Source organism: Chaetodon auriga, chromosome 12 (genome assembly GCF_051107435.1).
Source record: "Chaetodon auriga isolate fChaAug3 chromosome 12, fChaAug3.hap1, whole genome shotgun sequence".
Taxonomy (NCBI): Eukaryota; Metazoa; Chordata; class Actinopteri; order Chaetodontiformes; family Chaetodontidae; genus Chaetodon; species Chaetodon auriga.
Genome location: NC_135085.1, coordinates 1,240,612 through 1,263,701, shown reverse-complemented (window position 1 = coordinate 1,263,701; position 23,090 = coordinate 1,240,612). Strand labels below are relative to the sequence as shown.

General features: G+C 40.4%; 1 protein-coding gene across 6 annotated transcripts in view; it reads left to right on the top strand.

The window, feature by feature from the left end:
- LOC143329164 (junctophilin-1-like) overlaps positions 1–23,090 on the top strand; it is a 71,910-nt gene that overhangs the window by 33,318 nt on the left and 15,502 nt on the right. The window contains exons 3-7 of one of the 6 annotated variants that reach the window (XR_013077871.1): positions 3,160–3,278; positions 7,793–8,062; positions 14,535–14,977; positions 17,267–17,363; positions 18,732–18,840. Coding sequence is in view for 5 of the 6 variants with exons in the window: in XM_076744936.1 (XP_076601051.1) it covers positions 3,160–3,278; positions 7,793–8,062; positions 14,535–14,977; positions 17,267–17,347 (913 nt within the window). In the remaining variant the exon portion in view is untranslated. Of the gene's footprint in view, positions 1–2,730; positions 2,789–3,159; positions 3,279–7,792; positions 8,063–14,534; positions 14,978–17,266; positions 17,364–18,731; positions 20,443–23,090 lie in introns of those variants that run through there. The other 5 variants (XM_076744936.1, XM_076744935.1, XM_076744934.1 and 2 more) reach the window with 5 other exon arrangements.

Below are 23,090 nucleotides of genomic sequence, written 5' to 3'. Positions count from 1 at the left end.
TAAGAAAGTCAAAATGGACATAGTGCAATCCTCAAAATAGCTTTGGGTGTTGAGCAGTTTTTTGGTTACATAAGCAAGTTATTTTGTAAGATTAGTAATCCACCTTCAGTTATGTTGACATGGTGCAGGATAAAGTCTATTCCATGCAGATTTGTGCCCCATTATGGTTAAGTGTCAATGGTCAGACATGACAAATGTATACATAGAGGATAGCACATGGGATTCCTACAGTATACTCACTATACCATTACTTTGATAAATTTAGTAAGTTTAGCTTGTGTGTTTGTACTAGAAATAATAACTGGACTAATGTTTCACATGTATTCGTTTCACATAATACTTTTCATCCCTCACCCCCGAGCAATTACATGTTATGTACATTGCCATCTAATGTTATGTGCTGACATGTTAGCTCTGTATCTATTCACAACAAATGCATTCTACTTCACCAGGCTTTGTAGAGCACTTCTCACAAATGTACCTGTAAAGACAAACGTGTTTAGAGTTTAGGCATAAATACTAAGCTAACATTATGTGACTGAGCCATACAAATAGATAGCAGTAACAGTCTTAAGCTACGGAAAATGACAGGGAAACATGTAATCCTGATTGACAATGTTGTTCATTTCTCCATGATTTCGGGTCATATTCACCCTCAAAAATGTACCGTTGTATAGTTTTTGGTATAGAGGTCATTATTGACTGTGATGGTAGAAGAGTATCTAAACTCGGTCACATTGATTTCCCTGGTTCCAAAAAGAAAACACTGTCAGAGCTGATGCAGAAGTCGGTAGGCATGTCCTGCTCAAGCTTGTGGGAGCTGAGCAATCAGGGTAGACTGGGCTTTTCAGGAGGGGGTCCTTAAAGAGACAGGCAGTAAAACAGTGTTCAATCAGAAGGCGAGTAGAGATGCTTCAGCAATGGCTAGTATGAGAAAAAAAAATGTTTTTTGAACATTAAAGTATGTCTAAATTTTCTAGAAAATGAGAATAATATGCAATGTTTCAAGCTTTTGTTCATCATGGAACTATTATCACTCTGCATCACTTGGCATCTGCTCTGATACAGTTTGTTCATACTTCTTCGCTGCGCTTTTAACTTTTCTGGAAATACAGCCTATTTTTTGTTCATTTCATGATTTCATGAACAGATTCCACTGCTGCTTGACTATGGCTACCAAACACTCGTACCGGCCTTTCCTGGTTTGTTCACAGTCGCCAATTCTTACATTTGTTCCACAAGTGGAATTTGATAGTAGCTAGTACTAGCTTGCTTTTAGCCAGCTGGTGCTCCAAGTCAGAGACTTTTGCTGGATTGTATTTCCCCAACACTCCAGAAATTTCTTACTTCTGTCAGTCGTGGACTTCCACTTGAGAGACTGATCACAAATATCACCCCTTGCTCTTGAGCTTCTGCTGCTGCCCCAGGCCTGCCTCGCCTTTAGTGACCGGGCTAGCTGTGAGTTTGACCATGGACGTGTGTGATAACTGTCAGCCTGTCTACTCACAGATAACTGAAGATAGCCGGCACCTGCAGGAGGATCTGTGGAAGAAGGATGAGCTCTTCATGCACCTCTTCACAATTGCAGCATTCAAGTTTCAAGCCATGTAGCCCACAATCGATTGGAGATCCCAAAACCTCTGTGCCATTGTCTGTACCGCAACAAGCCTCTGAGACACACCACTGCTGCAGAGAGTTGCTCAGTTCCTCGACCTCACTTTTCCATTGACGTACACCCTGGGACATCCACCGAAACAGTTGCTGAGGACAGTCATACCAACTATCTCCCTGTACTTGTTGCTGGGTCATCCATGGTCTGTCATGTGTAGATGAACAGGTGCCTTACAGCTGCTATGGCAGTACCTGTCTCACAACTGCTGTGTGGCATTTAGGAAGCCCTGACCGTAAGATGCAACATTCAGAGAAAAAAAAATGGATAATTAAGGGTTGTCTTCTTGTCTTTTTTGGATTATGGTGATGTTATCTATAGAAAAGTCTCTGTCTCCACTTTCATTCCTTAGATTTATTGTATCACTCCTGATATATAAGATTCATTATTCGTTACAGTTATTCTACACATCATTGCATCTTGTATGCAAAGTTTGGCTAGACATCTCTAACAGTTAGACGTGACAGGCTTGGTTGCTATTTATTTCTAAGGTCCCTCATACATCACTTCCTTATTAAACTGTTCCTATAGTCATTATTTGACTTGCTCAAATGAATGGCTAATTATCAAAGTCCTACAGGCAACACTGAATTTGGTAAAACTGCTTTTAGTTTTTGTGCTGCACACACTTAGTACATTGTACAACACACCTGGATATTAAGCACAATTGTACCAATGGGTCAATTTATAACCATGATGAAAGACTACCTAACTCTTGAATGTAACCATTTTAACTGTGTTCTCTTGTTTTCTCTGTAATTATTTAATATTTTTTTGAGTATTTATTCTGCTTTGACTGTACTTAAGATATAATTGGAAATAAAGCCCTCATTGATTCTTCTTGAATTAAATAAAGGTTGATGAATGAATGAATTATACAGCAGAGGAGTGTGTGGACATAAATCAGTGTGGCACCGAAAACTGATGTACTTTACTGACTGCGCATGTTGAAAATCAAGGAGAAAAAAAGGAAGTAGTGGAACTATTAAAGACACAGAACACTCAAAATCATGAATTAAGTTCTATTTTAAACAAAATTTTTCCGTCCTTATCATTTTCAGATGATGGTTCTTAAGCCTGCTCTATATGATCACAGAGAAAACATCTCCAAGTAGGGAACACTGCTGCATGTGGGTGTCTCCTTTGACGTGTGACTGACAATCATCAGTCTAATTAATGTTGAAATGAGGTAACTTTCATTTTCAGAGTTTTCAGAGAAGTGTTGAACAGTGCAGGACTATTACAGGTGAAACATGTATTTGTGTGTGTGTGTGTGTGTGTGTGTGTGTGTGTGTGTCTATATATAGACCCGAGCTTGAAGGAGGCACAATACCGCCCCAGGTGGGGCAAGAAGGGGATTTTATATGTAACACTACCAAATTAAGAGTATGTAGCAAACTGAGGGCTTCACTTTTAGTGAGTATGTTAGTTACTTACTTGATGGATGTTAAACTCACTGAGTCTATGTATAATATTGTGTATTTTGGCAGGACATCCCATGCCCGGGTCAAAGCAGAGGCTGCCGACCAGGCCGCACAGTCAGCCAGTCAGGATTCAGATATTGCCAGAGCTGTGGCCAGAGAGCTCTCCCCAACCTTCCATCAGCCAGGTACTGTAACAGCAGCAACAGTACAATAACACACAGTAGATAGCAGTAGATAGTAGATAAATATTTGCCTTTATTTTGCCACTGACTAAGAACTGTAACTCTGTATTCATTAGTAGGATATAAAAATGACTGCCCTGTGTTTTTCCTGTTTCTGAAAAAGGTACAGTACTAGCAAACAATCTGAAATGCAGGTGGTCACTTGATTTAATGTTAGTATGTAAAACACGGCTTTTATTTCCACTGCCCGATAAGGTGACTACATTTAAATGACCATACAACTGCAGCTGAAAAGATTACTTGCTGAACTTGAGTGATCATCTCATCTCATCTCATCTCTTCTTTCACCGCTTATCTGGGGTCGGGTCACGGGGGCAACAGCTTCAGCAGGGGACCCCAAACTTCCCTTTCCCGGGCCACATTAACCAGCCCTGAGTGGGGGATTCCAAGGCATTCCCAGGCGAGTGTGGAGATATAATCTCTCCACCTAGTCCTGGGTCTTCCCCGTGGTCTCCTCCCAGCTGGACGTGCCTGGAACACCTCCCTGGGGAGGTGCCCAGGGGGCATCCTTACCAGATGCCCGAACCACCTCAACTGGCTCCTTTCAACGCAAAGGAGCAGCGGCTCTACTCTGAGTCCCTCACGGATGACTGAGCTTCTCACCCTATCTCTAAGGGAGATGCCAGCCACCCTCCTGAGGAAACCAATTTCGGCTGCTTGTACCCGCGATCTAGTTCTTTCGGTCATGATCCAGCCCTCATGATCATAGGTGAGAGTCGGAACGAAGATTGACCCGTAGATTGAGAGCTTTGCGTTCTGGCTCAGCTCTCTTTTCATCACAACGGTGTGGTAGAGCGAACGCAATACCGCTCTGGCTGCTCCGATTCTCCGACCAATCTCACGCTCCATTGTCCCCTCACTCGAGAACAAGACCCTGAGGTACTTGAACTCCTTCACTTGGGGTAAGGATTCATTCCCTACCCGGAGTAAGCAATCCATCGGTTTCCTGCTGAGAACCATGGCCTCAGATTTAGAGGTGCTGATCCTCATCCCAGCTGCTTCACACTTGGCTGCAAACTGATTCAGTGAGTGCCGGAGGTCACAGACCGATGATGCCAACAGGACCACATCATCTGCAAAAAGCAGCGAAGAGACCCTCAGCACACCGAACTGCAGACCCTCCTCCCCCCGACTACGCCTTGATATCTTGTCCATGAATATCACAAACAGGATTGGTAACAAAGCGCAGCCCTGACGGAGGCCAACCCCCACCGGAAACAAGTCCGACTTACTGCCGAGTACCCGAACACAGATCTTGCTTTGGGCATATAAAGATTGGATGGCCCTTAGAAGTGACCCCCTCACCCCATACGCCCCCAGGACCTCCCACAATATCTCCCGGGGGACCCGGTCATATGCCTTCTCCAAGTCCACAAAACACATGAAGACCGGATGGGCATACTACCAGGCCCCCTCCAGGATCCTTGCGAGAGTGAAGAGCTGGCCCGTTGTTCCACGGCCATGATGGAACCCGCATTGTTCTTCTTCAATCTGAGGTTCGACTATTGGCCGAACCCTCCTTTCCAACACCCTGGAGTAGACTTTACCAAGAAGGCTGAGTAGTGTGATACCCCTGTAGTTGGCACACACTCTCTGGTCCCCTTTTTTAAACAACAGGACCACCACCCAAATTTGCCACTCCTTAGGCACTGTCCCAGACTTCCATGTAATGTTGAAGAGATGTGTCATCCAAGACAGCCCCTCAACACCCAGAGCCTTCAGCATTTCTGGACAGATCTCATCAATCCCCAGGGCTTTGCCACTGCGGAGTTGTTTAACTACCTCAGTGACTTCCACCAGGGTAACTGATGCTGATCCCCCATCAGCTTCTACCTCTGCCTCTACCATAGAGGGCGAATCGGTCTGATGCAGGAGTTCCTCAAAGTGCTCCTCCCACCGCCCGACTACCTCCTCCGTTGAGGTCAACAGTGTCCCATCCTTACTGTATACAGCTTGGATGGTTCCCCGTTTCCCCCTCCTGAGACTCCATGGCTACTCCAAACTCCTCCCATACCCGCTGTTTTGCCTCCCCTATGGCGGAAGCTGCTGCCCGTTGGGCCTGTCGGTACCTTGAAACTGCCTCTGGAGTCCTCCGAGCTAACATATCCCAGAAGGACTCCTTCTTCAGTCGGACGGCTTCCCTGACCACCGGTGTCCACCACGGTGTTAGAGGGTTACCGCCCCTTGAGGCACCAAAGGCCTTTAGACCACAGCTCTCCGCTGCAGCTTCAGCAATGGAAGCTTTGAACATCACCCACTCAGGTTCAATGCCCCCGACCTCCACAAGGATGCCAGAAAAGCTCTGCCAGAGGTATGAGTTGAAGATCTCTCAGACAGGGGCCTCCTCCAGATGTTCCCAGTTCACCCGCACCACATGCTTGGGTTTACCAGGTCTGTCTAAAGTTTTCCCCCACCCTCAGACCCAACTCACCACCAGATGGTGATCAAGTAAAAGAAATCAATTAATCTTAATAAATGCATTTCAGGTATCAGTCATGCATTCATTCATATAAATAAAATTTCGATTTTTGTTTAGTGTATTATAGGTATGTAACATGACAATACAATGGAATCTAATATTACTTGTCAAATGTTTATCCATAAATGATTTTGTCAACATTTGAATAACTCATAATGACAGGGGAACAATTGTTTTCAAACTGTTGCAGTGTTTTATAACGGTGAGGGGCAGTGAATGTGCTTGTGAACATGAAGACGGCAGTGAATTTGATTGTGCAACTTAAGGACTTAATTCTTTTTTTCAGAAACAAAATATGGGCTGGGTCCAGCCATGTTCTCCTCATTATTTTCAGGCAAACTGCAAAAATGCCTCAGCATAGATGAAGTGTTGTTGTTGTACCCCAGTTCTTTAGCACACAACAAAAACTTCACCTTGGATTAAAAGAAAAGACAGTGAAAAATATAGCACATTGCATACAAACATAAAACACATGTAATAATGTTACTGAATGTGTACTTATTTTATTGGGAGAGATCAGATCAAAATGTTCCCCCACAGGGGAAAACTGTCTTTTACACAGGCTCCACACAAACCAACAAATCGCTTCACACCAACATTAACCCACGAAGTGCGAGCAGATCCATTGCAGTATGTATATGTTCACAAATCACGCCGATAGTCGAACCAATTCCTGAACCAGCGAGGCTTTGAACGTCATCAGTGACGTCACTTGCCTTAAAAAAATACACAGTACGAACCATCACCCATCACTAGTGCAGTCCATAAGCCAGAGAACAAAGGGAATCCAAGACAGAACCTTCCAATTCAACTTTGACCTACTGTACTTGTAAATGACCCAAATAACATGTTTCTGAAGTGTTTTGATTAATTTAATTTTAAAAGGTCGGTGCTTTTATTTTGAAAATTCTGAAAAACCGAAAGTCAAAAAGAGACTAAAAAGGGGGGGGGGGGGGGACTATACAAAGTACACATGAAAAACAAAATTAAAAGCAATATTTCTGTCTAATATAGCACCTGGCTAAAGAGAGCGCAAGGTCTATGTTTTATTTCACATTGTGTGCATTTTGAGTCACTTTATTATACGTCGTTTAGTAGTTTTGCTAGTTTAGTAGTTAAGCTAGTATATCGCCATATTAGCCCTGTTGTTAACATGACAGCTTTATAAAGGGTTTTGTTCATGTGAAACGCTTCTGTTTAAGAAATATATAATTTCCAGTGACAGAAATGGATCTGATATAAAAGAGGAATTAGGAAGAAGCAGTAAGTTATGTATAGCATAGCATTCTTACATTTTAAGTTAACATTTGCTAAAATGTGAATAAATATGCTGAGTTAAAATTGTATAGGACATTAAGGCACTCTAATGTAGAGACTGTCAGTAGTGATTTAGGTTAAAAGAGTTAAAAAGGGATTTTAAGAAGACATTGTTATGTGTAATTAAATATATTCTGTAATATAATATTTTGTTATATTTTGCTTTCTCACTAGCTCTTACGGTATGTTCAAGTTGTGTTCATGGCATTCAAGGACAAGTTGTGGAACGGTCAAATGATTATTAAAGCACCTCTGAACCATCAGTCAGAGAGCCAGACCATTATTCAACTGGAGATGCTACAGTACTTACTGAATTTGTGTGTGTGCACTCAATTTTCCTGTGCAATGTGGGATTGTTTTTGACATTTCATGTGTGTCCACTTTCAGTCTGACCTCCAAATACAGTGGTTTAGATATCTGAGTAAGCTGCTGCTTTGTTTGCAAGCTGTTTAATTGTGTGACGAAAAAGGTTGATTGTCTGAATTACTTTGATGACTACAATTATCATAACTGACAGACGTGATGGACAGAACTATGTATATAATACCCATGTTGTAATAAGCCAGTATTATTCTGTAATGCAGGGCTATTTACCTGTAAAATGTAAACTGTTTTAGTTAATTTACTTATTCATTTTTTGTTAACCTTTACTCTATTTCAGGCCCTGACTACATACGACAGAAGCATCATGAGCCAATAGAGGTGAAAGAGGTTTCTGTGGAGGGGAAAAAGGAGAAATCTCCATCAGGGAGCCCTCATTTCTACCGGAAAGGCACAACACCCACCCAGTCTCCATCACAGAGCCCAGTTCCCAGCCCCACTCCTTCACCCACTACTGTTAAAAAGATCTTTTTCATCAGTAAAACTCCCATCCCCGCCGCGCTTGCTGGGAAAGAGAATAGAACTCCAACAGCTGAGTCTTTGACAGCAGGTAAGGAACTTGGGTTAAAGTTAGGCTGATCAGCACGTCTTTCTTATCCATCATCAGCAAATAACATTTGCCTGTTAATGGTTTTTGAAACAGCATCAACAGACAAATTATGTGAACATATTGATAGTTGGTATCTAGGGCGTGAACTTGTTCTGCACAGCAACCATTTGTTTAATAGCTTTTGTATAATCAGAGCCCAAAGTTGAATGGTGGTTTTGAAGTTCGACTGATTAAATGTTTGGCAGCAGCAATAATTCTAGCACCAAAATGCGGACCAGCAGCAGTAATTTTAACAGCAGCAATAATTGTAAAGATAATTCTTGAATATAAAAGTGTGAAATAGTCAGTTATCAGTTTGCTCACTGTCACTCTCTCTTAGTGTATATATTATTTAGTTTAACATTTGGCTGCTGTTTATTTTTTTCCTTTTGCTCTGGTTTGCATTATAGTGAAACACAAAAAGTGTTAAGATGGAGCAGAGTGGGGCAGTGTTAACAGCTAGTGTTCCAATGGATGGATTTCAGTAGATGCCGGTTAACTGTGCTTTATGTTGCTAATGTGATCAGTTACTATCAAAGGGATCCAGGTACAATACGTGGACTCCATGTATGTAGCACTTCTATGCAAAGTGCTTTACAATTTATATTTCTCATTCATCAGTTTACACATGCACACATCAATGGCAGCAAATTACCATGCAACATGCTGGCCTAAGGGAGCAATTGGGGATTCAGCCTTTTGCCTGACATGCAAACAAGAGGAGGACCTGTTTTGGTCTCCAGCTAATTTCACCAAAAGACCGCAGCACATCGTAGATCAAGCAGCCCAGTCTACATCCCGATGTGTTTCTGCTGGGCTGGAGGTTAGTAAGAGTCCCATAGCCAAGACATGCGTGGCTGCCTCCTCTACTCCATGTCTTGTTGTTGGCTCATCCATGGTCCGACGTGTCCATCCCAAGGGCTGAAACCTTCTGCTCTCCGGTGCTCAGGTATCCCCCATAAATTCACAGATTCCAAATATTTGTCACAATCGTCCTACTGCATCTACAAATTAAACTGGGTCTAATGGACTCAAACTGCAGCAGTTGCAGACACTGTCCTGGATGCTAGAAAACAATGTATTGACGCTGATTCGCTGCCATGTCCTCAGTTTGGCAATCTCAATTTAGCTGCATTCGTAAACTAATAAATCTGTCTTGGAATTTCTGATCAACCACAAACTCATGTAATCTCTGTTTGTGAGCCTCTTAGAGGCCCACCATAGATAACCTTATCTCTGTTTTACCTACATCTGAAGACAGTTTATCTCCTATCTCTCTTACATACTTGAATCTGTGTCTCCTGCTTTTCCTAGCTCTAATACCATTGTTACTCCCTGCAATTCTGCTCCTTCTCAGACCAAGTCTTTTTCATCCTGTCAAAATAATCCATACATGTATATATGCTGTCTCTTTCTGAAACATGCCTTAAGAATAGCATGAGCAATTATGAGGTGGCCGCAAATGTGTAGAATCTATTTATGAGAGAGTTGATGAGTATGGAAAATGGTATGGCCATTTAAGTTAAATCTTTCTCTTCTGTTTCTATTCTACATGCCCAAATATTTTGAATTCCTTGCCATGAAGTTAAATCATGGGTCTAACAATTTGTTTGTTGTAAATAGGATTTGTGTACTTTGGGACCTCCTTCGGATGATGCTTGGTGTGTTGACTATAGGGCAGAATTGCTCTCCCGGTATTCTATCTCAGAAATGATAGTTTAGGGGAAATTTAGCATTGGTTGACTAATGTGTCTTGATTATTTAAGGAAGGCTTCCTCCAGCCTCAATTTATCTCAGTTGATCAATAAACCCACCAGGCCTAATCTAGAGAACTCTCTAAGATGTATTCTTATCAGTTAATTTGTTTTAATAGGAGTGACAAAATCATTGCTAAAGGATGTTTTTGTTTTAGTGTTGTATCAGGAATACACACATGAAGAGAACTTCCACACTAAAGAGGAATTTAAGAAATTTTAATAAACAAGCTTTTCTAAATGACATCTAGAATTGTGACATCTGAAATTGGAGTGAAAACTAGAGCTAGTCGATGGCTTTCCCCTGGACTATCAACATTATTGTTATCAAGAGATAAAGCTTGGTCCTTCATGAAACACACTAACGAAGTCATCCCTCTGGACTTCATTTTGACAGATTAGAATAAATGCACATCCCTTGTGAGAAAATATCAATCTGATTATTATTTGAATAAGGTCTCTAGCTCTTATTCAAACCCTGCAAAATTTTGAAAGGTGGTCAAATCTAACAAAAGCAGTTCTACTGCCTCCTCAGTATATGAATAATTTGAGATCCGTTCTTATTCTTATTTTAAGGATGAAAATAATAATGGAACCCTTCTGTCATTAACCAGCATCATGCATCTGTTCCAAGAGAGCCAAAACATGCCTCTCTGTTACTTTTGATCTTCTGTCTTGGTGTTGTTTTTGATGTTCTCCAATACTTGGATACCAAAAAATCTACATATGAAGACAATTTGGATCCTTTTTTTTCTTCATCTTGCAACATTTTTAACCTTTCCATTTCTGCTAGTGTTGTTCCCAGTTTGGAAAACTGCTTATCTTTCAATCTTATCCCATTGCACAAGGGTCAAATGGGAGTGATCAAAATAACCATAGACCAATATCCAAATTGTCCTGCTTAGCTATAATTCATTAACTGTCAACTTAAGGGATCTCTCACAGCAAATTCTGTTCTTATCCTGCATCAATCTGGGCTAAGGTCTATGCATAGCATTGTTTCTTCTCCCACTTTGGTTGTGAATGACATTGTCCATGCCTTGGACAAGAAAAAGCATTGTGCTGCCATTTTTGTAAAACTCTCCAAGGCATTCAAGACTGTGGGTGGATCAATCCTTGCTTTTACATATTTTGAATAATGTTGGCTTTAGTTCAAGAGCTTGTCTATATGTCCAGTATTACTGATGGACAGCAGTCAGTGAACTATCCGTTCAGTTTTTACCAGTAACTAAGAGTGTTCCTTAACAGCCATGGGCATTTAGGTCTGGAAATATTTCAACAGTGACACAATTTTCAGAATTTTGGCCCTGTACGCTACCACAATTGATTGTGAAATAAAATAATCGAGATGAAATTGAAGTGCAGACTTTCAGCTTTAATTTGAGGGCATTTACATTAAAATTGAACAAAGGGTTTAGGAATTACAAACACTTTCATACATAGTCCCCTCATTTTAAGGCATCAAAAGTAATTGTAAAAATGAATATAATCATAAATAAAATGTTCATTCTTAATACTTTGTTGAGAATCCTTTGCAGGCAATGACTGCCTAAAGTCTGGAACCCCTGCACATCACCACCAAACGCTCAACAAACGCTCAGTTTCCTCCTTTGTGATGCTTTGCCAGGCCTTGACTACCGGCCTGTCTTCTGACCTGTCTGACCTGCTTGCAGGTCTTTCTGCCTTAAGTTTTGTCTTGAGCAAGTGGAATACAGTTTCGATCGGACTGAGATCAGGTGAGTGAATCGGCTATTGTAGAATATTCCACTTCTTTAGTTTGAAAAACTCCTAGGTTGCTTTCTCAGTATGTTTTGTGTCATTGAGTTGTTTTGTCCATCTGTACTGTGAAGTGCCATCCATCAACTTTGCTGAATTTGGGTGAATGTGACCAGACCAAAAGTTCCTATAGACTTCAGAGTTCATGCGGCTGCTTCCATCTTCTGTCATATCATCAATAAACACTTGTGACCCAGTGCCATTGTAAGCCATGCCCGCCCATGCCATTACACTGCCTCCACTATGTTTTACAGATGATGTGGTGTGCTTCACAACATGAGCTGTTCAAAGCCTTCCCCATATTTTTCTCTTCCCATCATTCTGGTATAGGTTGATCTTAGTTTGATCTGTCCAAAGAATGCTGTTCCAGAACTGGACTTTTTTAGATGTGTTTTTGCAAACTCGAATGGCCTTTCTATTCCTGAGGCTTATGAATGGTTTGCACCTTGTAATGAACTCTCTGTAATTGCTCTCGTGAAGTCTTCTCTTTATGGTAGACTTGGATAATGATATGGCAACATCCTGGAGAGACTTCTGCACTTCACTAGATGTGAAGGGATTCTTCTTTACCATGGAAAGGATCCTGCGATCATCAACCACTGTTGTTTTCCATGGATGTCCGGGTCTTTTATTATTGCTGAGCTCACCAGAGCGTTTCTTTTTTTTTTCAGAATGTACCAAACTGTTGATTTGGCCACTTCTAGTCTTCTAGTCTTTTCTCTTTTTTTGCGCAGCTTAAGGGTGGCCTGTTTCACTTGCATTGAGGGCTCCTTTGACCGCATGTTGCTGAATAGCAGCAACAACTTCCAAATGAAAATGCCACAATCAATTTCAGACCTTTTACCTGCTTAATTGATGATGAAATAAGAAGGGAATAGCCCACACCTGCTCATGAAACAGCTTTTGACCCAGTTGTACAATTACTTTTGGTCCCTTAAAATGAGGGGACTAAGTATGAAAATGTTTGCAATTCCTAAACCCTTCCTCCAATTTCTATGTAAATACCCTCAAATTAAAGCTGAAAGTCTGCACTTCAATTTCATCTCGATTATTTTATTTCACAATCAATTGTGGTAGCGTACAGGGCCAAAATTCTGAAAATTGTGTCACTGTCGAATAGGGTTGGGCGGTAATCCGGTAATAAGGTATCCCGCGGTATTTAAAAATAGCAACAGTATCAGTTTCATTACCGTCATTAAAAAACATGCTGCGCATATAGGTCTATAGGTGCCTAACATAATTGTAGCATCGTCATAATAAAAATGAAGTCCACTCCGTTCAATGTATCTGGTTGAATTTTTACTCGAGAAAAAGGTGACTGTGCAAAAGTACATGCTGAAAAAATGAACCTGAGCAGTTTTACAGATGTTTTAACACAGGTATGCCCAGGCGCTCATTTAGGCGCATCTGAGCAGAGTACCGTTATCTCGTTCAAGCATACGGAGAAACTCCTCTGTTGAAAACACTTTTTCAGCCTTTTTTCTGCTTGCTATTGTTCTTAGCTCTCATAAAAGGACGAAATGTAAATAGAACAGTAAAATAACACTTCGGGCTGCTCAGCAGAGTCCTCTGTGAGCGCTCTGCTCATTCATGAGACGGAGCGGTGAAACTAACTGCGTGGTTATGCTGGTCAATAACAACCAGGACCTTCGTGATTGGTGTCGAACTAACACAGAGTCATAGGAGGAGACATTAGCAGTGTTTTTTCGAGTTGGAATATAACTTTTGACCACGAAACAGCAAAGGTAAGATATACTTTATGATTTAGCAAAGTTTTTTCTGCTACTCTTTGGCTGCTAGCTCGCCGAGTTTTCATCGCACAGTGGTGTGAGCATTGACTGTCTGAACTGCACGCATGTCATGCTGCCCTGCAAAGTGGTTTCTAATTAGTCACAGTTATACCTTATACCCCGGGAAAATGTGGGGATGGTTTGACGGTATCAAAATTTGGATACTGCCCAACTCTATTTGGTATTCAGTTTCTGAACAGTGAAGGCACAAGCCAACAGTTTGGTAAGGCCACCTGAGGCTTACGTCATAATTTTTAATTAGTCACGGTAATACCGTATACCACAGTAAAATGTGGAGGAAGTTTGATGGTATCAAAATTTGGATGCTGCCCAAGCCTATTGTCGAAATATTTCCAGACCTAACTGTAAATGTCCATGGCTGTTAAGGAACACTCTTAGTTACTGGTAAAAACTGAACGGATAGTTCACTGACTGCTGTCCATCAGTAATACTGGACATATAAACAAGCTCTTGAACTAAAGCCAACATTATTCAAAATATGTAAAAGCAAGGATTGATCCACCCACAGTCTTGAATGCCTTGGAGAGGTTTACAAAAATGGCAGCACAATGATGATGTTCTCTAGAGCTAGAAATAATAGTGCCAAAGACTTTCATATTTCCACTGTAGAAATATCCAACATTGAGAGAGTTACAGAATATAAATATCTTTGTCTATGGATAGATGGTAAACTCACATTTAAATATCATATAGACAAATTATGACATTTGTTTTGTATACAGAAATAAATCTGTAGTGTAACTGCAGTTACAGTGCCCCAACTACCTGAAAGTCTTTACAAAGCATCCTAAAAAATTAATGCTTTAGTACTCCTGGATGAATTTATTCCATGATGAAGAACCATTCAGCTTCTGTTTGTTCCTGTTTCATTTGATTGTTTTTTTGTATCTTGTATTGCTTATTAATTGTATTTCTATATTTGTTTTAATGACGTCATTTTAAACTGTTACCCCACATCATTATAAATGAGTGCCCCACAATGGTTGGATGAGTTTGAGTTTAAAAGAAGGTTTGATGAACCACCAACACCCCCCAGCCAATATATGTATTCTCTCATTAACTATGTCCCTTCTCCTTTCTTGTACTTTGCAGGCATAACACAGGCAGCATCAAAACTTTCTCTCAGACAGGAAGTGGGGCAACAGGAAGCTCCTCCGGCAGTCAAACCAGCTGTTACGACAGTCAGCAGTTACCCCAGTAATGGGCAGATTCACTCCCAGTACCATGGTTACTATGTCAAGGCAGATGTCAAGATTCCGCCACCTGAAGAACCAATTGGTGTGGAGGACGATCTTCACCCATCAAGCCTTGCGTGCTTGCCACCACCTGCCAAACAGATTCAGACACCAGCACTAAAATTGTTACCAGCCAGCACTAAAATTGTTGCTAGCTCTTCAACAGTTCCACCAAAAGAGGGCACCAAAGCACCAGAGCCTCCCAAATCAAAAAGACAGGAATCAACCAAACCAAAGAGCCTTGCAGAAACCAAGAAAGCTAGTGTGGAGATAGCCCCTGAAATTGTAGAGGAGGAATTGGTGAGTTAGATCAAGTTACCATGCATTTTCATTTTGATTCTGACACCATTATGCATTGACATAATATCAACCACTCTGTATGTGTAACGTTCCAGGATCACTCAGAGGAATGTGTGAGTCTACCATTTTATGTTATTGTCTTTATTGCTAAAAAAAAAATAGTAATTGCTTTTATGTATTCATGAATTGTTCCCCACCCCTGACCTACAGTATGGGTTCTTTGTGGATACTAGTGTATCTATACCAGCCATTGAGTAACTTTGTCCTGATAGCTGGTTGGTGATTAAGATGCAAGGTTCAGTTATAATCATTCTACAACACAGGGTTGTACAGTGCAAGTTGTAGTCCTGCTACACTACTCAAAAACAGAAATTATGGAAATGGACTGAATAAATAATAAGCCATACAGATAAATTACTATCTATAATGGAGTGTGGAGGATCAATTGAGGAATCTCACAACCTGAAGAAAGACACTGGTGTGCAGTCCGGTTGTCCAGCAGTGAGCACTTCCGTATTGCCTGTCAGACAACAGCTGGGTGAGCAGGCTGCGACTGTAATGTATATTGTCTTTTAGTATCCTTTGGATTATATCACTGTATTTCACAAATATAAGGGGTACTCCTCTCAAACCTTAATTTCACCTCTCTTTGGTCTGCTGACAATGTAAGGAAACATATCTCAAGAAAGAAAAAAAGCTTTAGAAAAGGAAAGTATTTATTGGCTCCAAATAGGAATGAAAAAGAGGTATAGGCCTACAAAACAGATGTGTTTAGGAGAGTTTCCTGCCCAATAATGTAGGTTAATTAGTAAATGTAAATTGATTAATTCTCAGAATTAAACAAGGGTTAGGTATTGGCGTCACATCAGCATTTAGTAGAAACAACAAAATATAAATAAGTGCAATAGTCCATGTAACACAGGGCATGTCTGTCAAGTACATTTACAAACAACACCCAACAGACACACATAGCAGTGGGAATCAGAAGGGGCTTTCTGTAACAACAAAGCCAGCTCAGCTTGCTACTACAGTATGAAGTTCCACAACTAGCAAAGTAGTATCCAACCTGTTACTCGGGCAATTTAATAGGCCCAAAATGATGCTTAATGTTCAGACAGTTTTTCTTGACTGTATATCCGTATTGAAAACTCCCAACATTGCTTGCAGACCTTTAATAGATGTCAGCCACATGAGCCATGGAACATGCTAATGCCAAGTTCAACAAGATAACCTGCAAAATACACAGTAAAGTAGCATAAAAATGGTATAACTGACAGGTTCCAAGTTTGGAGTTATCAATCCATCCTAGAGCTTCAAGTTTTGAAGTGAGTCCTGCTTTGTACTGGCCCTCATTGAGAAAGCAGTACAAAGTAAAATGGTTTGCACACACGTAAGAGTTTACCAGTTGTTGTGAGGACATTTCCATCACTTCCTCATTTGGTCGGATGAGACTTTTGTGCCCCACATGATGGGGGCCCTACTGATTTTGTAGCCTGTTGAGTTGAGTTGGTTTCCAGTTTTGCCAGTCTGGTACAAGCTTGAACTGGTTTGATTTTTGATTTTGATTTTATTTGTCATCATGAGACATTCTGGCAAATAAAAAAGTAGCCTACAGTAGCAACTAGTACCAACAGTGCTAGATACAACTTGTATTGCATTGGTAATAAGCAATGACAACATGATTAACATAATATCATGTCTTTGCCTACCTTTTACCTAATTTATGTGCACTTGTTTAATTTCAGTTCATTATGAGAAACTTTACCTGGTTTTGCATTCATGGTCACACTAGTTTCTCCCCTCCTGCTATGCTGTCTGTGTTTCACTGAGGGCCATGCTTATCCCCCTCACACACACACACACACACACAATTCTCTGGGCGAATAATGGACGATCGCATCACTTGCACTGGTGTTCGGTCCAGCTGGTCTGGCTGGGTGTTTGGAAACTGTTGTGGGCTGTGATCGTCTCAAGATCTGCTGCTCTTAATACAATCCCTGTGCTTCCCTTTCTGACGATGATCAGTGTATTTCTATTATAAGTAGTACATGCTTCTGTAATAAGGGCAGAAGAATGACAAAACAAAAATGTCGCAAAGTTTTACACATCTGCATGTGCTGCTGTCATCTTGATAATGGGCTGGTATAGTCAATTTATAAATGCTTGTCTGTTGCAAACAGCTACCCATGGGGATCATACATACAGTACACTAAATTTGTGCGCCTTACTGTATATTCTAATATAGCAGGAACACATAACACAGCATTGTTTTTTCTTGTGTTTTCACAGGGCCCTAACTCTGTCTTGGTGGCTCTAGTGATGCTGTTGAACGTAGGTCTAGCAATCATTTTTGTCCATTTCCTCACCTGACCAAATCTGAATTCAGGTAAGAATTTATTTGAACTACTTAGTTCCAGAAAGTATCTGCTCGTCATAAATGAAACTGTGTATTGTTCAGTTTAAAAATAACACATAATTATGTGGATAATTTAAACACATCGAAATCAATTGCACGTTTGAAACATTATTAAAATATTATTATACTTTGGTATAATTACCTCTGCCAAGGGGGTTATGTTTTTGGCTCAGTTTGTTTGGTGATTTGTTTGTTTTTCAGCAGAATTATGGAAAACCTACTGGCCCAATTTTCATGAAGCTTGATTGAAGGGTGTAGCATGGGCCAGGGAAGTACCCATTAAATTTTGGAGCAGATCCACACCACAAAACAGGCACACACAATTATTTTTCACTTTCACAATGTGAAATATGGCAAATTTGGCCTTGACGGAATAACAGCTATACATTTAAAATCCAGTAGATGGTTGCAAGTTAACTAGTGACAAAACAGAGCCAATTGTAGAAATGCAATGAGTCCATACCACAATCCACAATCATGGTTATGAGTAATCCTCTGGTTGCCAACACATGTACTTGCTAAAACTGGTTGAATTGTAACATTGCCACAGCTGTAACAGAGCTTTTCTTAAACTAAGGTGTGGCCATGGAAATGGAATTTCTGGTTTTCACAAATGTACATGAAATGTTTCCATTGTAGAAGGACATGCTAAAAGCACAGCTGAGATGATGAGACTTCAGCTAAGCGCAACCATATTCGTACATAATTCTAATAGTTTGGAAATAAATCTAGACATATATAGTGTTTGTGCTTGCTGATTTGCATATCAAAAGAGTTGACTATTAGCCTTGGCTATGGCTGGGTATTGTTCAGAAATTTTAGGTACTGGCACTGATAATTAGACTTTGATACCGATTCCTGAAAAGCATTTTTCGAGACCAATTTTACAAAATCCATTTTATCAAAAAGAAATTACGTTACACATTACAGTACAATTACTTACTTACAACGGAGGAAGCATTTTTCTCTTTCATCTTTACTCAAGCTGGATAACTGGATCAAAATGAAGAAAATGATGGAATATCTGGACAGATTATATGAAACTACAAATAAGTGTCAAAAGGAACTTTAATAACAAACAGGACAGCAATATGCCATTGTAGGCTGTGCTAAAGAGCAGCTAGCCTGGGTCTGAGAATCTTCAGATAAGATAAAGTGGCTTTGTAACAAGAGTGGCAGCTAGTTACAGCAGCTCCAACTGCTTTTCCTTGTTTTCGTGTGTTTTGTAATTTTGTGTGTTTCTTTCATCACTAGTCTCAGTCAATGGTGTGCACTTATGGATGTACAACTGGTGAGACTAGTAATATGTTTTTTACTCTTTTCTGGACTATGTCAAAGCACATTGGGAGATCCATTCAGCCACAGCTCCATTGTTTACACACGGGAATGCGCTGTGCAACACGAAGGTACTCCCAGTGGAAGGACTGGAGATCCTGATGGAAATAAGGTAAAGGAACAGGGGATTCAGTGCTGGAGCAAAGTGCCATGAGAAGAATAGATGTTCACACCATCCATACTGTTTCTTATTGTGAGGAACCTGAGATCTCTCTCTAGTAAGATGGACGAGCTAACGGCACTAACCACACTGCAGATGGAGTACCAGGAGTGTAGCATCATTTGCTACACATAGATGTGGCTGAATGAACCGAGTCTGGATGCACATGTTCATTTGGATGGCTTTCAATTTCTGAGAGTGGACAGGAGAGCAACAGCGAGTAGTAAGATGAAAGGTTTGAGCATAGGAATGTTTGTGAACAACAAATCGTGTAGAGCGTTTGACCCTTCCCTTCACTGGGTTGCTCTGATCACAACCTAGTTGACCTGCATCCTGCCTACATACCTGTGGTGAATAAACAACCACCAACCACAAGACATGTGAACAGGTGGTCTGAAGAGACCAGTATGGCATTGAGGGACTGCTTTGACACCATGGACTGGGAAGTGTTATGCAGTCCATACGGGGAAGACATTGACAGTTTAACAACCTGCACCATGGACTACATAAACATTTGTGTAGAAAACACTGTGCCTACCAGGAATTTACGATGATTGCTCAACAACAAAACCCAGGTGTCTCTGGAACTAAAAGCCTCAATGAAAAGGAAGGGGGTTGTAGATCTAGGCATAAGAATGAGCTGAGGAGGGTGAAGAGGGAGCTAAGGAGAGGCAAAGGCAAAGGAAGCTGGAGGAGGACCTTCACAGGAAAAACACAAGAGAGGTTTGCAAAGGCCTGAAAACTATCTCTGGCCACACCAAAGACAGTGGGAGGGGCCCAGAATCTGGAGACTGGGAATGGTCAAATGAACTGAATCTGTTTTTCAATAGATTTGATTCTACCCCCATTCCCTCCCCTACCTACCAGAGCCCGGACCAGATGACATTACTTCTCCACACCCCCTCCTTCCCCATTGAGCATCCCTGATACCAGCAACACCCTCCTATCCCCAATTTTGATAAACTCTGTGAACTGAACCACCTGCATATAAATACCAGCAAGACAAAGGAGATGGTTATAGACTTCCCCAGTAAGGTGCCACAGACTACACAGGTGAACATCCATGGTTTGGACATCAAAATCGTGGGCAAGTACAAATAACTGGGTTTTCACCTGAACCGACTGGACTAACAACACAGATGTCCTGTACAAGAAAAGTGCAAAGTCATCTCCATCTGCTGAGAAGACTGAGGTCTTTTGGAGTGTGCACGACACTGTTAACAACATTTTATGACACTGTGATGGCATCTCCAATGTTCTACGCAGTGGTCTGCTGGGGCTGTGGGAGCTCTGAGAGGGACAGAAAAAGACTGTCAAGTCTGTCATGGACTGCCCTCTAGACAGCATCGAGGAGGTGGGTGAGAGGACGATGTTAGCCAAGCTGACATCAATCAACCCCTCATCAATCAAGGAGGCCTCTCAGCATATAACTGAGAGCATATATATATATGTGTGTGTGTGTGTGTGTGTGTGTGTATATATATATATATATGTGTGTATATACATATACACACACACACACACACACACACACGTGTGTTTTGTTTTTGGTGTTTTTTCTGTACAATAACCCAAGTACACTGTATGGAAATATTTATTTTATGCTCTGTATATAATGTACATATCCTTCTTAGTTGATTTTTATTTTGTATCTTTTTATCTGTAGTTGATTTTTTTGTATCTTTTTATGTATTGTTGATTTTAGTTTGTATCTTTTTATCTGTAGTTGATTTTTTGTATCTTTTTATATATTGTTGATTTTAGTTTGTATCTTTTTTTATTGCCTATTTTGTTCACTTGTTCTGCTCTTAACCTCTCCTTTTTATGCTGCTTTTGTAACAATTGAATTTCCCCAGTATGGGATAAAGTCTTGTCTTAATATGGATTAGCCGCTGATGGATACAGAGGAACTTTGGGCTAAAATGTCTTCACCAGAGAACCCACCCTTGCTTCTACCTCTCATGAAACTGCATGGGCTATACAGAATAAAACAAATCCAAGCAGAGTATAAGTTTCTAATGAATCTATGATTTCATTAGCATTGCTATCCAGCTCCTTTCAATATGCAATGGTTTGGTGCAAGGTATGTCAAGTGTCTGAAGTACATCCCTGTCCTCATCATAGTTTGTGCTGTTGATCAAATTTTGATCAAAGAGCAAAGACGGGACTATCTGACTCCCCTGAGCTCAAAAAAGTAGAATATTGTGAAAAAGTTCGATATTTTTTGTCAATCATTTCAGAAAGTGAAACTTATATATAGTGGAGGCCCTAAGACACATTTTACTTCAAGTTATGATGCAAAGGTCCCCTTTGGTATGGAAGTACCTTAGGGTCATAGGAAACATTTTATCCAAAGAGACAAGTTAGATCACCCTTCAGTTTTTTTTAACAGCCATTTTTAAAAATGGCCGCCGACAAAAAACCACTATTACACCATACCCCATATCTTTGCTTCTGTTAGAGCTATAATCATAATATTGGTGTCAAAGTGTACATTTTTGGGGTCCAGGAATTCAATTAAATAGGTTGCAATGCAAAAAAAACAATGCTTCATTGTTTACCATAACAGCGGGGGGTAAAATATGCAAATTTCAATACAAAATGTATGTTTTAACAGGGTAACTTACCCCCCCACCCCTCCCCCTAAACTTAGATTTACTTTTTCTTTGGTATTGTAAGTACCTGAGGACCATAGGAAATAAATTATCCTGGTGTAGAATTAATGTTTGTGGCTGCAACTGGCTACAACAACTGCAGCTCAAAGGTGACAGCAGTCAAACAGATACAAATACAGGCAGAGACATAGAGTACATAGCATGTACATAAGAGGCTGTACCTCTTTAAAAAATTGATTGATTTTTTTAATTACTTTTTTATAAAGGGACCGTTTCATCTTGTTGACACTTATTTTGTTAATTAAATGTGCATATATTACCCCCATTGTGAGGGTAATGAGAAGATAATAGTTTTTATAGTCTGGAAACCCATTTAATTGAATTCCTGGACCCCAAAAATGTGCACTTTGACACCATTATTATTATCATAGCTCTAACAGAAGCAAGGATATGAGGTCTGGTGTAATAGAGATTTATTGTCGGTGGCCATTTTTAAAAATGTCTATAAAAAAACTGAAGGGTGATCTAACTTGTCTCTTTGGATAATTTATTTCCTATGGTCCTCAGGTACTTACAATACCAAAGAAAAAGTAAATCTAAGTTTAGGGGGAGGGGTGGGAGGGTAAGTTACCCTGTTAAAACGTACATTTTTTATTGAAATTTGCATATTTTACCCCCCGCTGTTATGGTAAACAATGAAGCATTGTTTTTTTTGCATTGCAACCTATTTAACCGAATTCCTGGACCCCAAAAATGTACACTTTGACACCAATATTATGATTATAGCTCTAACAGAAGCAAAGATATGGGGTATGGTGTAATAGTGGTTTATTGTCGGCGGCCATTTTTAAAATGGCTATTAAAAGAACTGAAGGGTGATCTAACTTGTCTCTTTGGATAAAATGTTTCCTATGACCCTAAAGTACTTCCATACCAAAGGGGACCTTTGCATCGTAACTTGAAGTTAACAGCTTATTTTTTGGGCTTAGGGCCTCCACTAACAGATTCATTACACATAGAGTGAAATATTGCAAGCCTTTATTTCTTGTAATTTTGATGTTTATAGCTCACAGCTAATGAAAACCCAAAATTCAGTGTCTCAGAAAATTTGAATATTGTGAAAAAGTTTAATATTGGAAACTCATGATGTCACACTTAAATCCACTAATTAACTCAAAACACTTCCAAAGGTTTCCTGAGCCTTTAAATGGTTTCTCAGTCTGGTTCAGTAGGCTACACAATCATGGGAAGACTGCTGAGTACAGATGTCCAGAAGACAGTCATTGACAGCCTCCACAAGAAGGGTAAGCCACAAAAGTTCATTGCTAAAGAAGCTGGTTGTTCAGTGCTGTATCCAAGCATATTAATAGAAAGTTGAGTGGAAGGAAAAAGTGTGGTTGGAAAAGGTGCACAAGCAACAGGGATAACCGCAGCCTTAAGAGGATTGTCAAGCAAAACCCATTCAAGAATTTGGGGGAGCTTCACAACGAGTGGACTGAGGCTGGAGTCAGTGCATCAAGAGCCACCATGCACAGACAAGTCCAGGACATGGGCTTCAAATGTTGCATTCCTCATGTCAAGCCACTC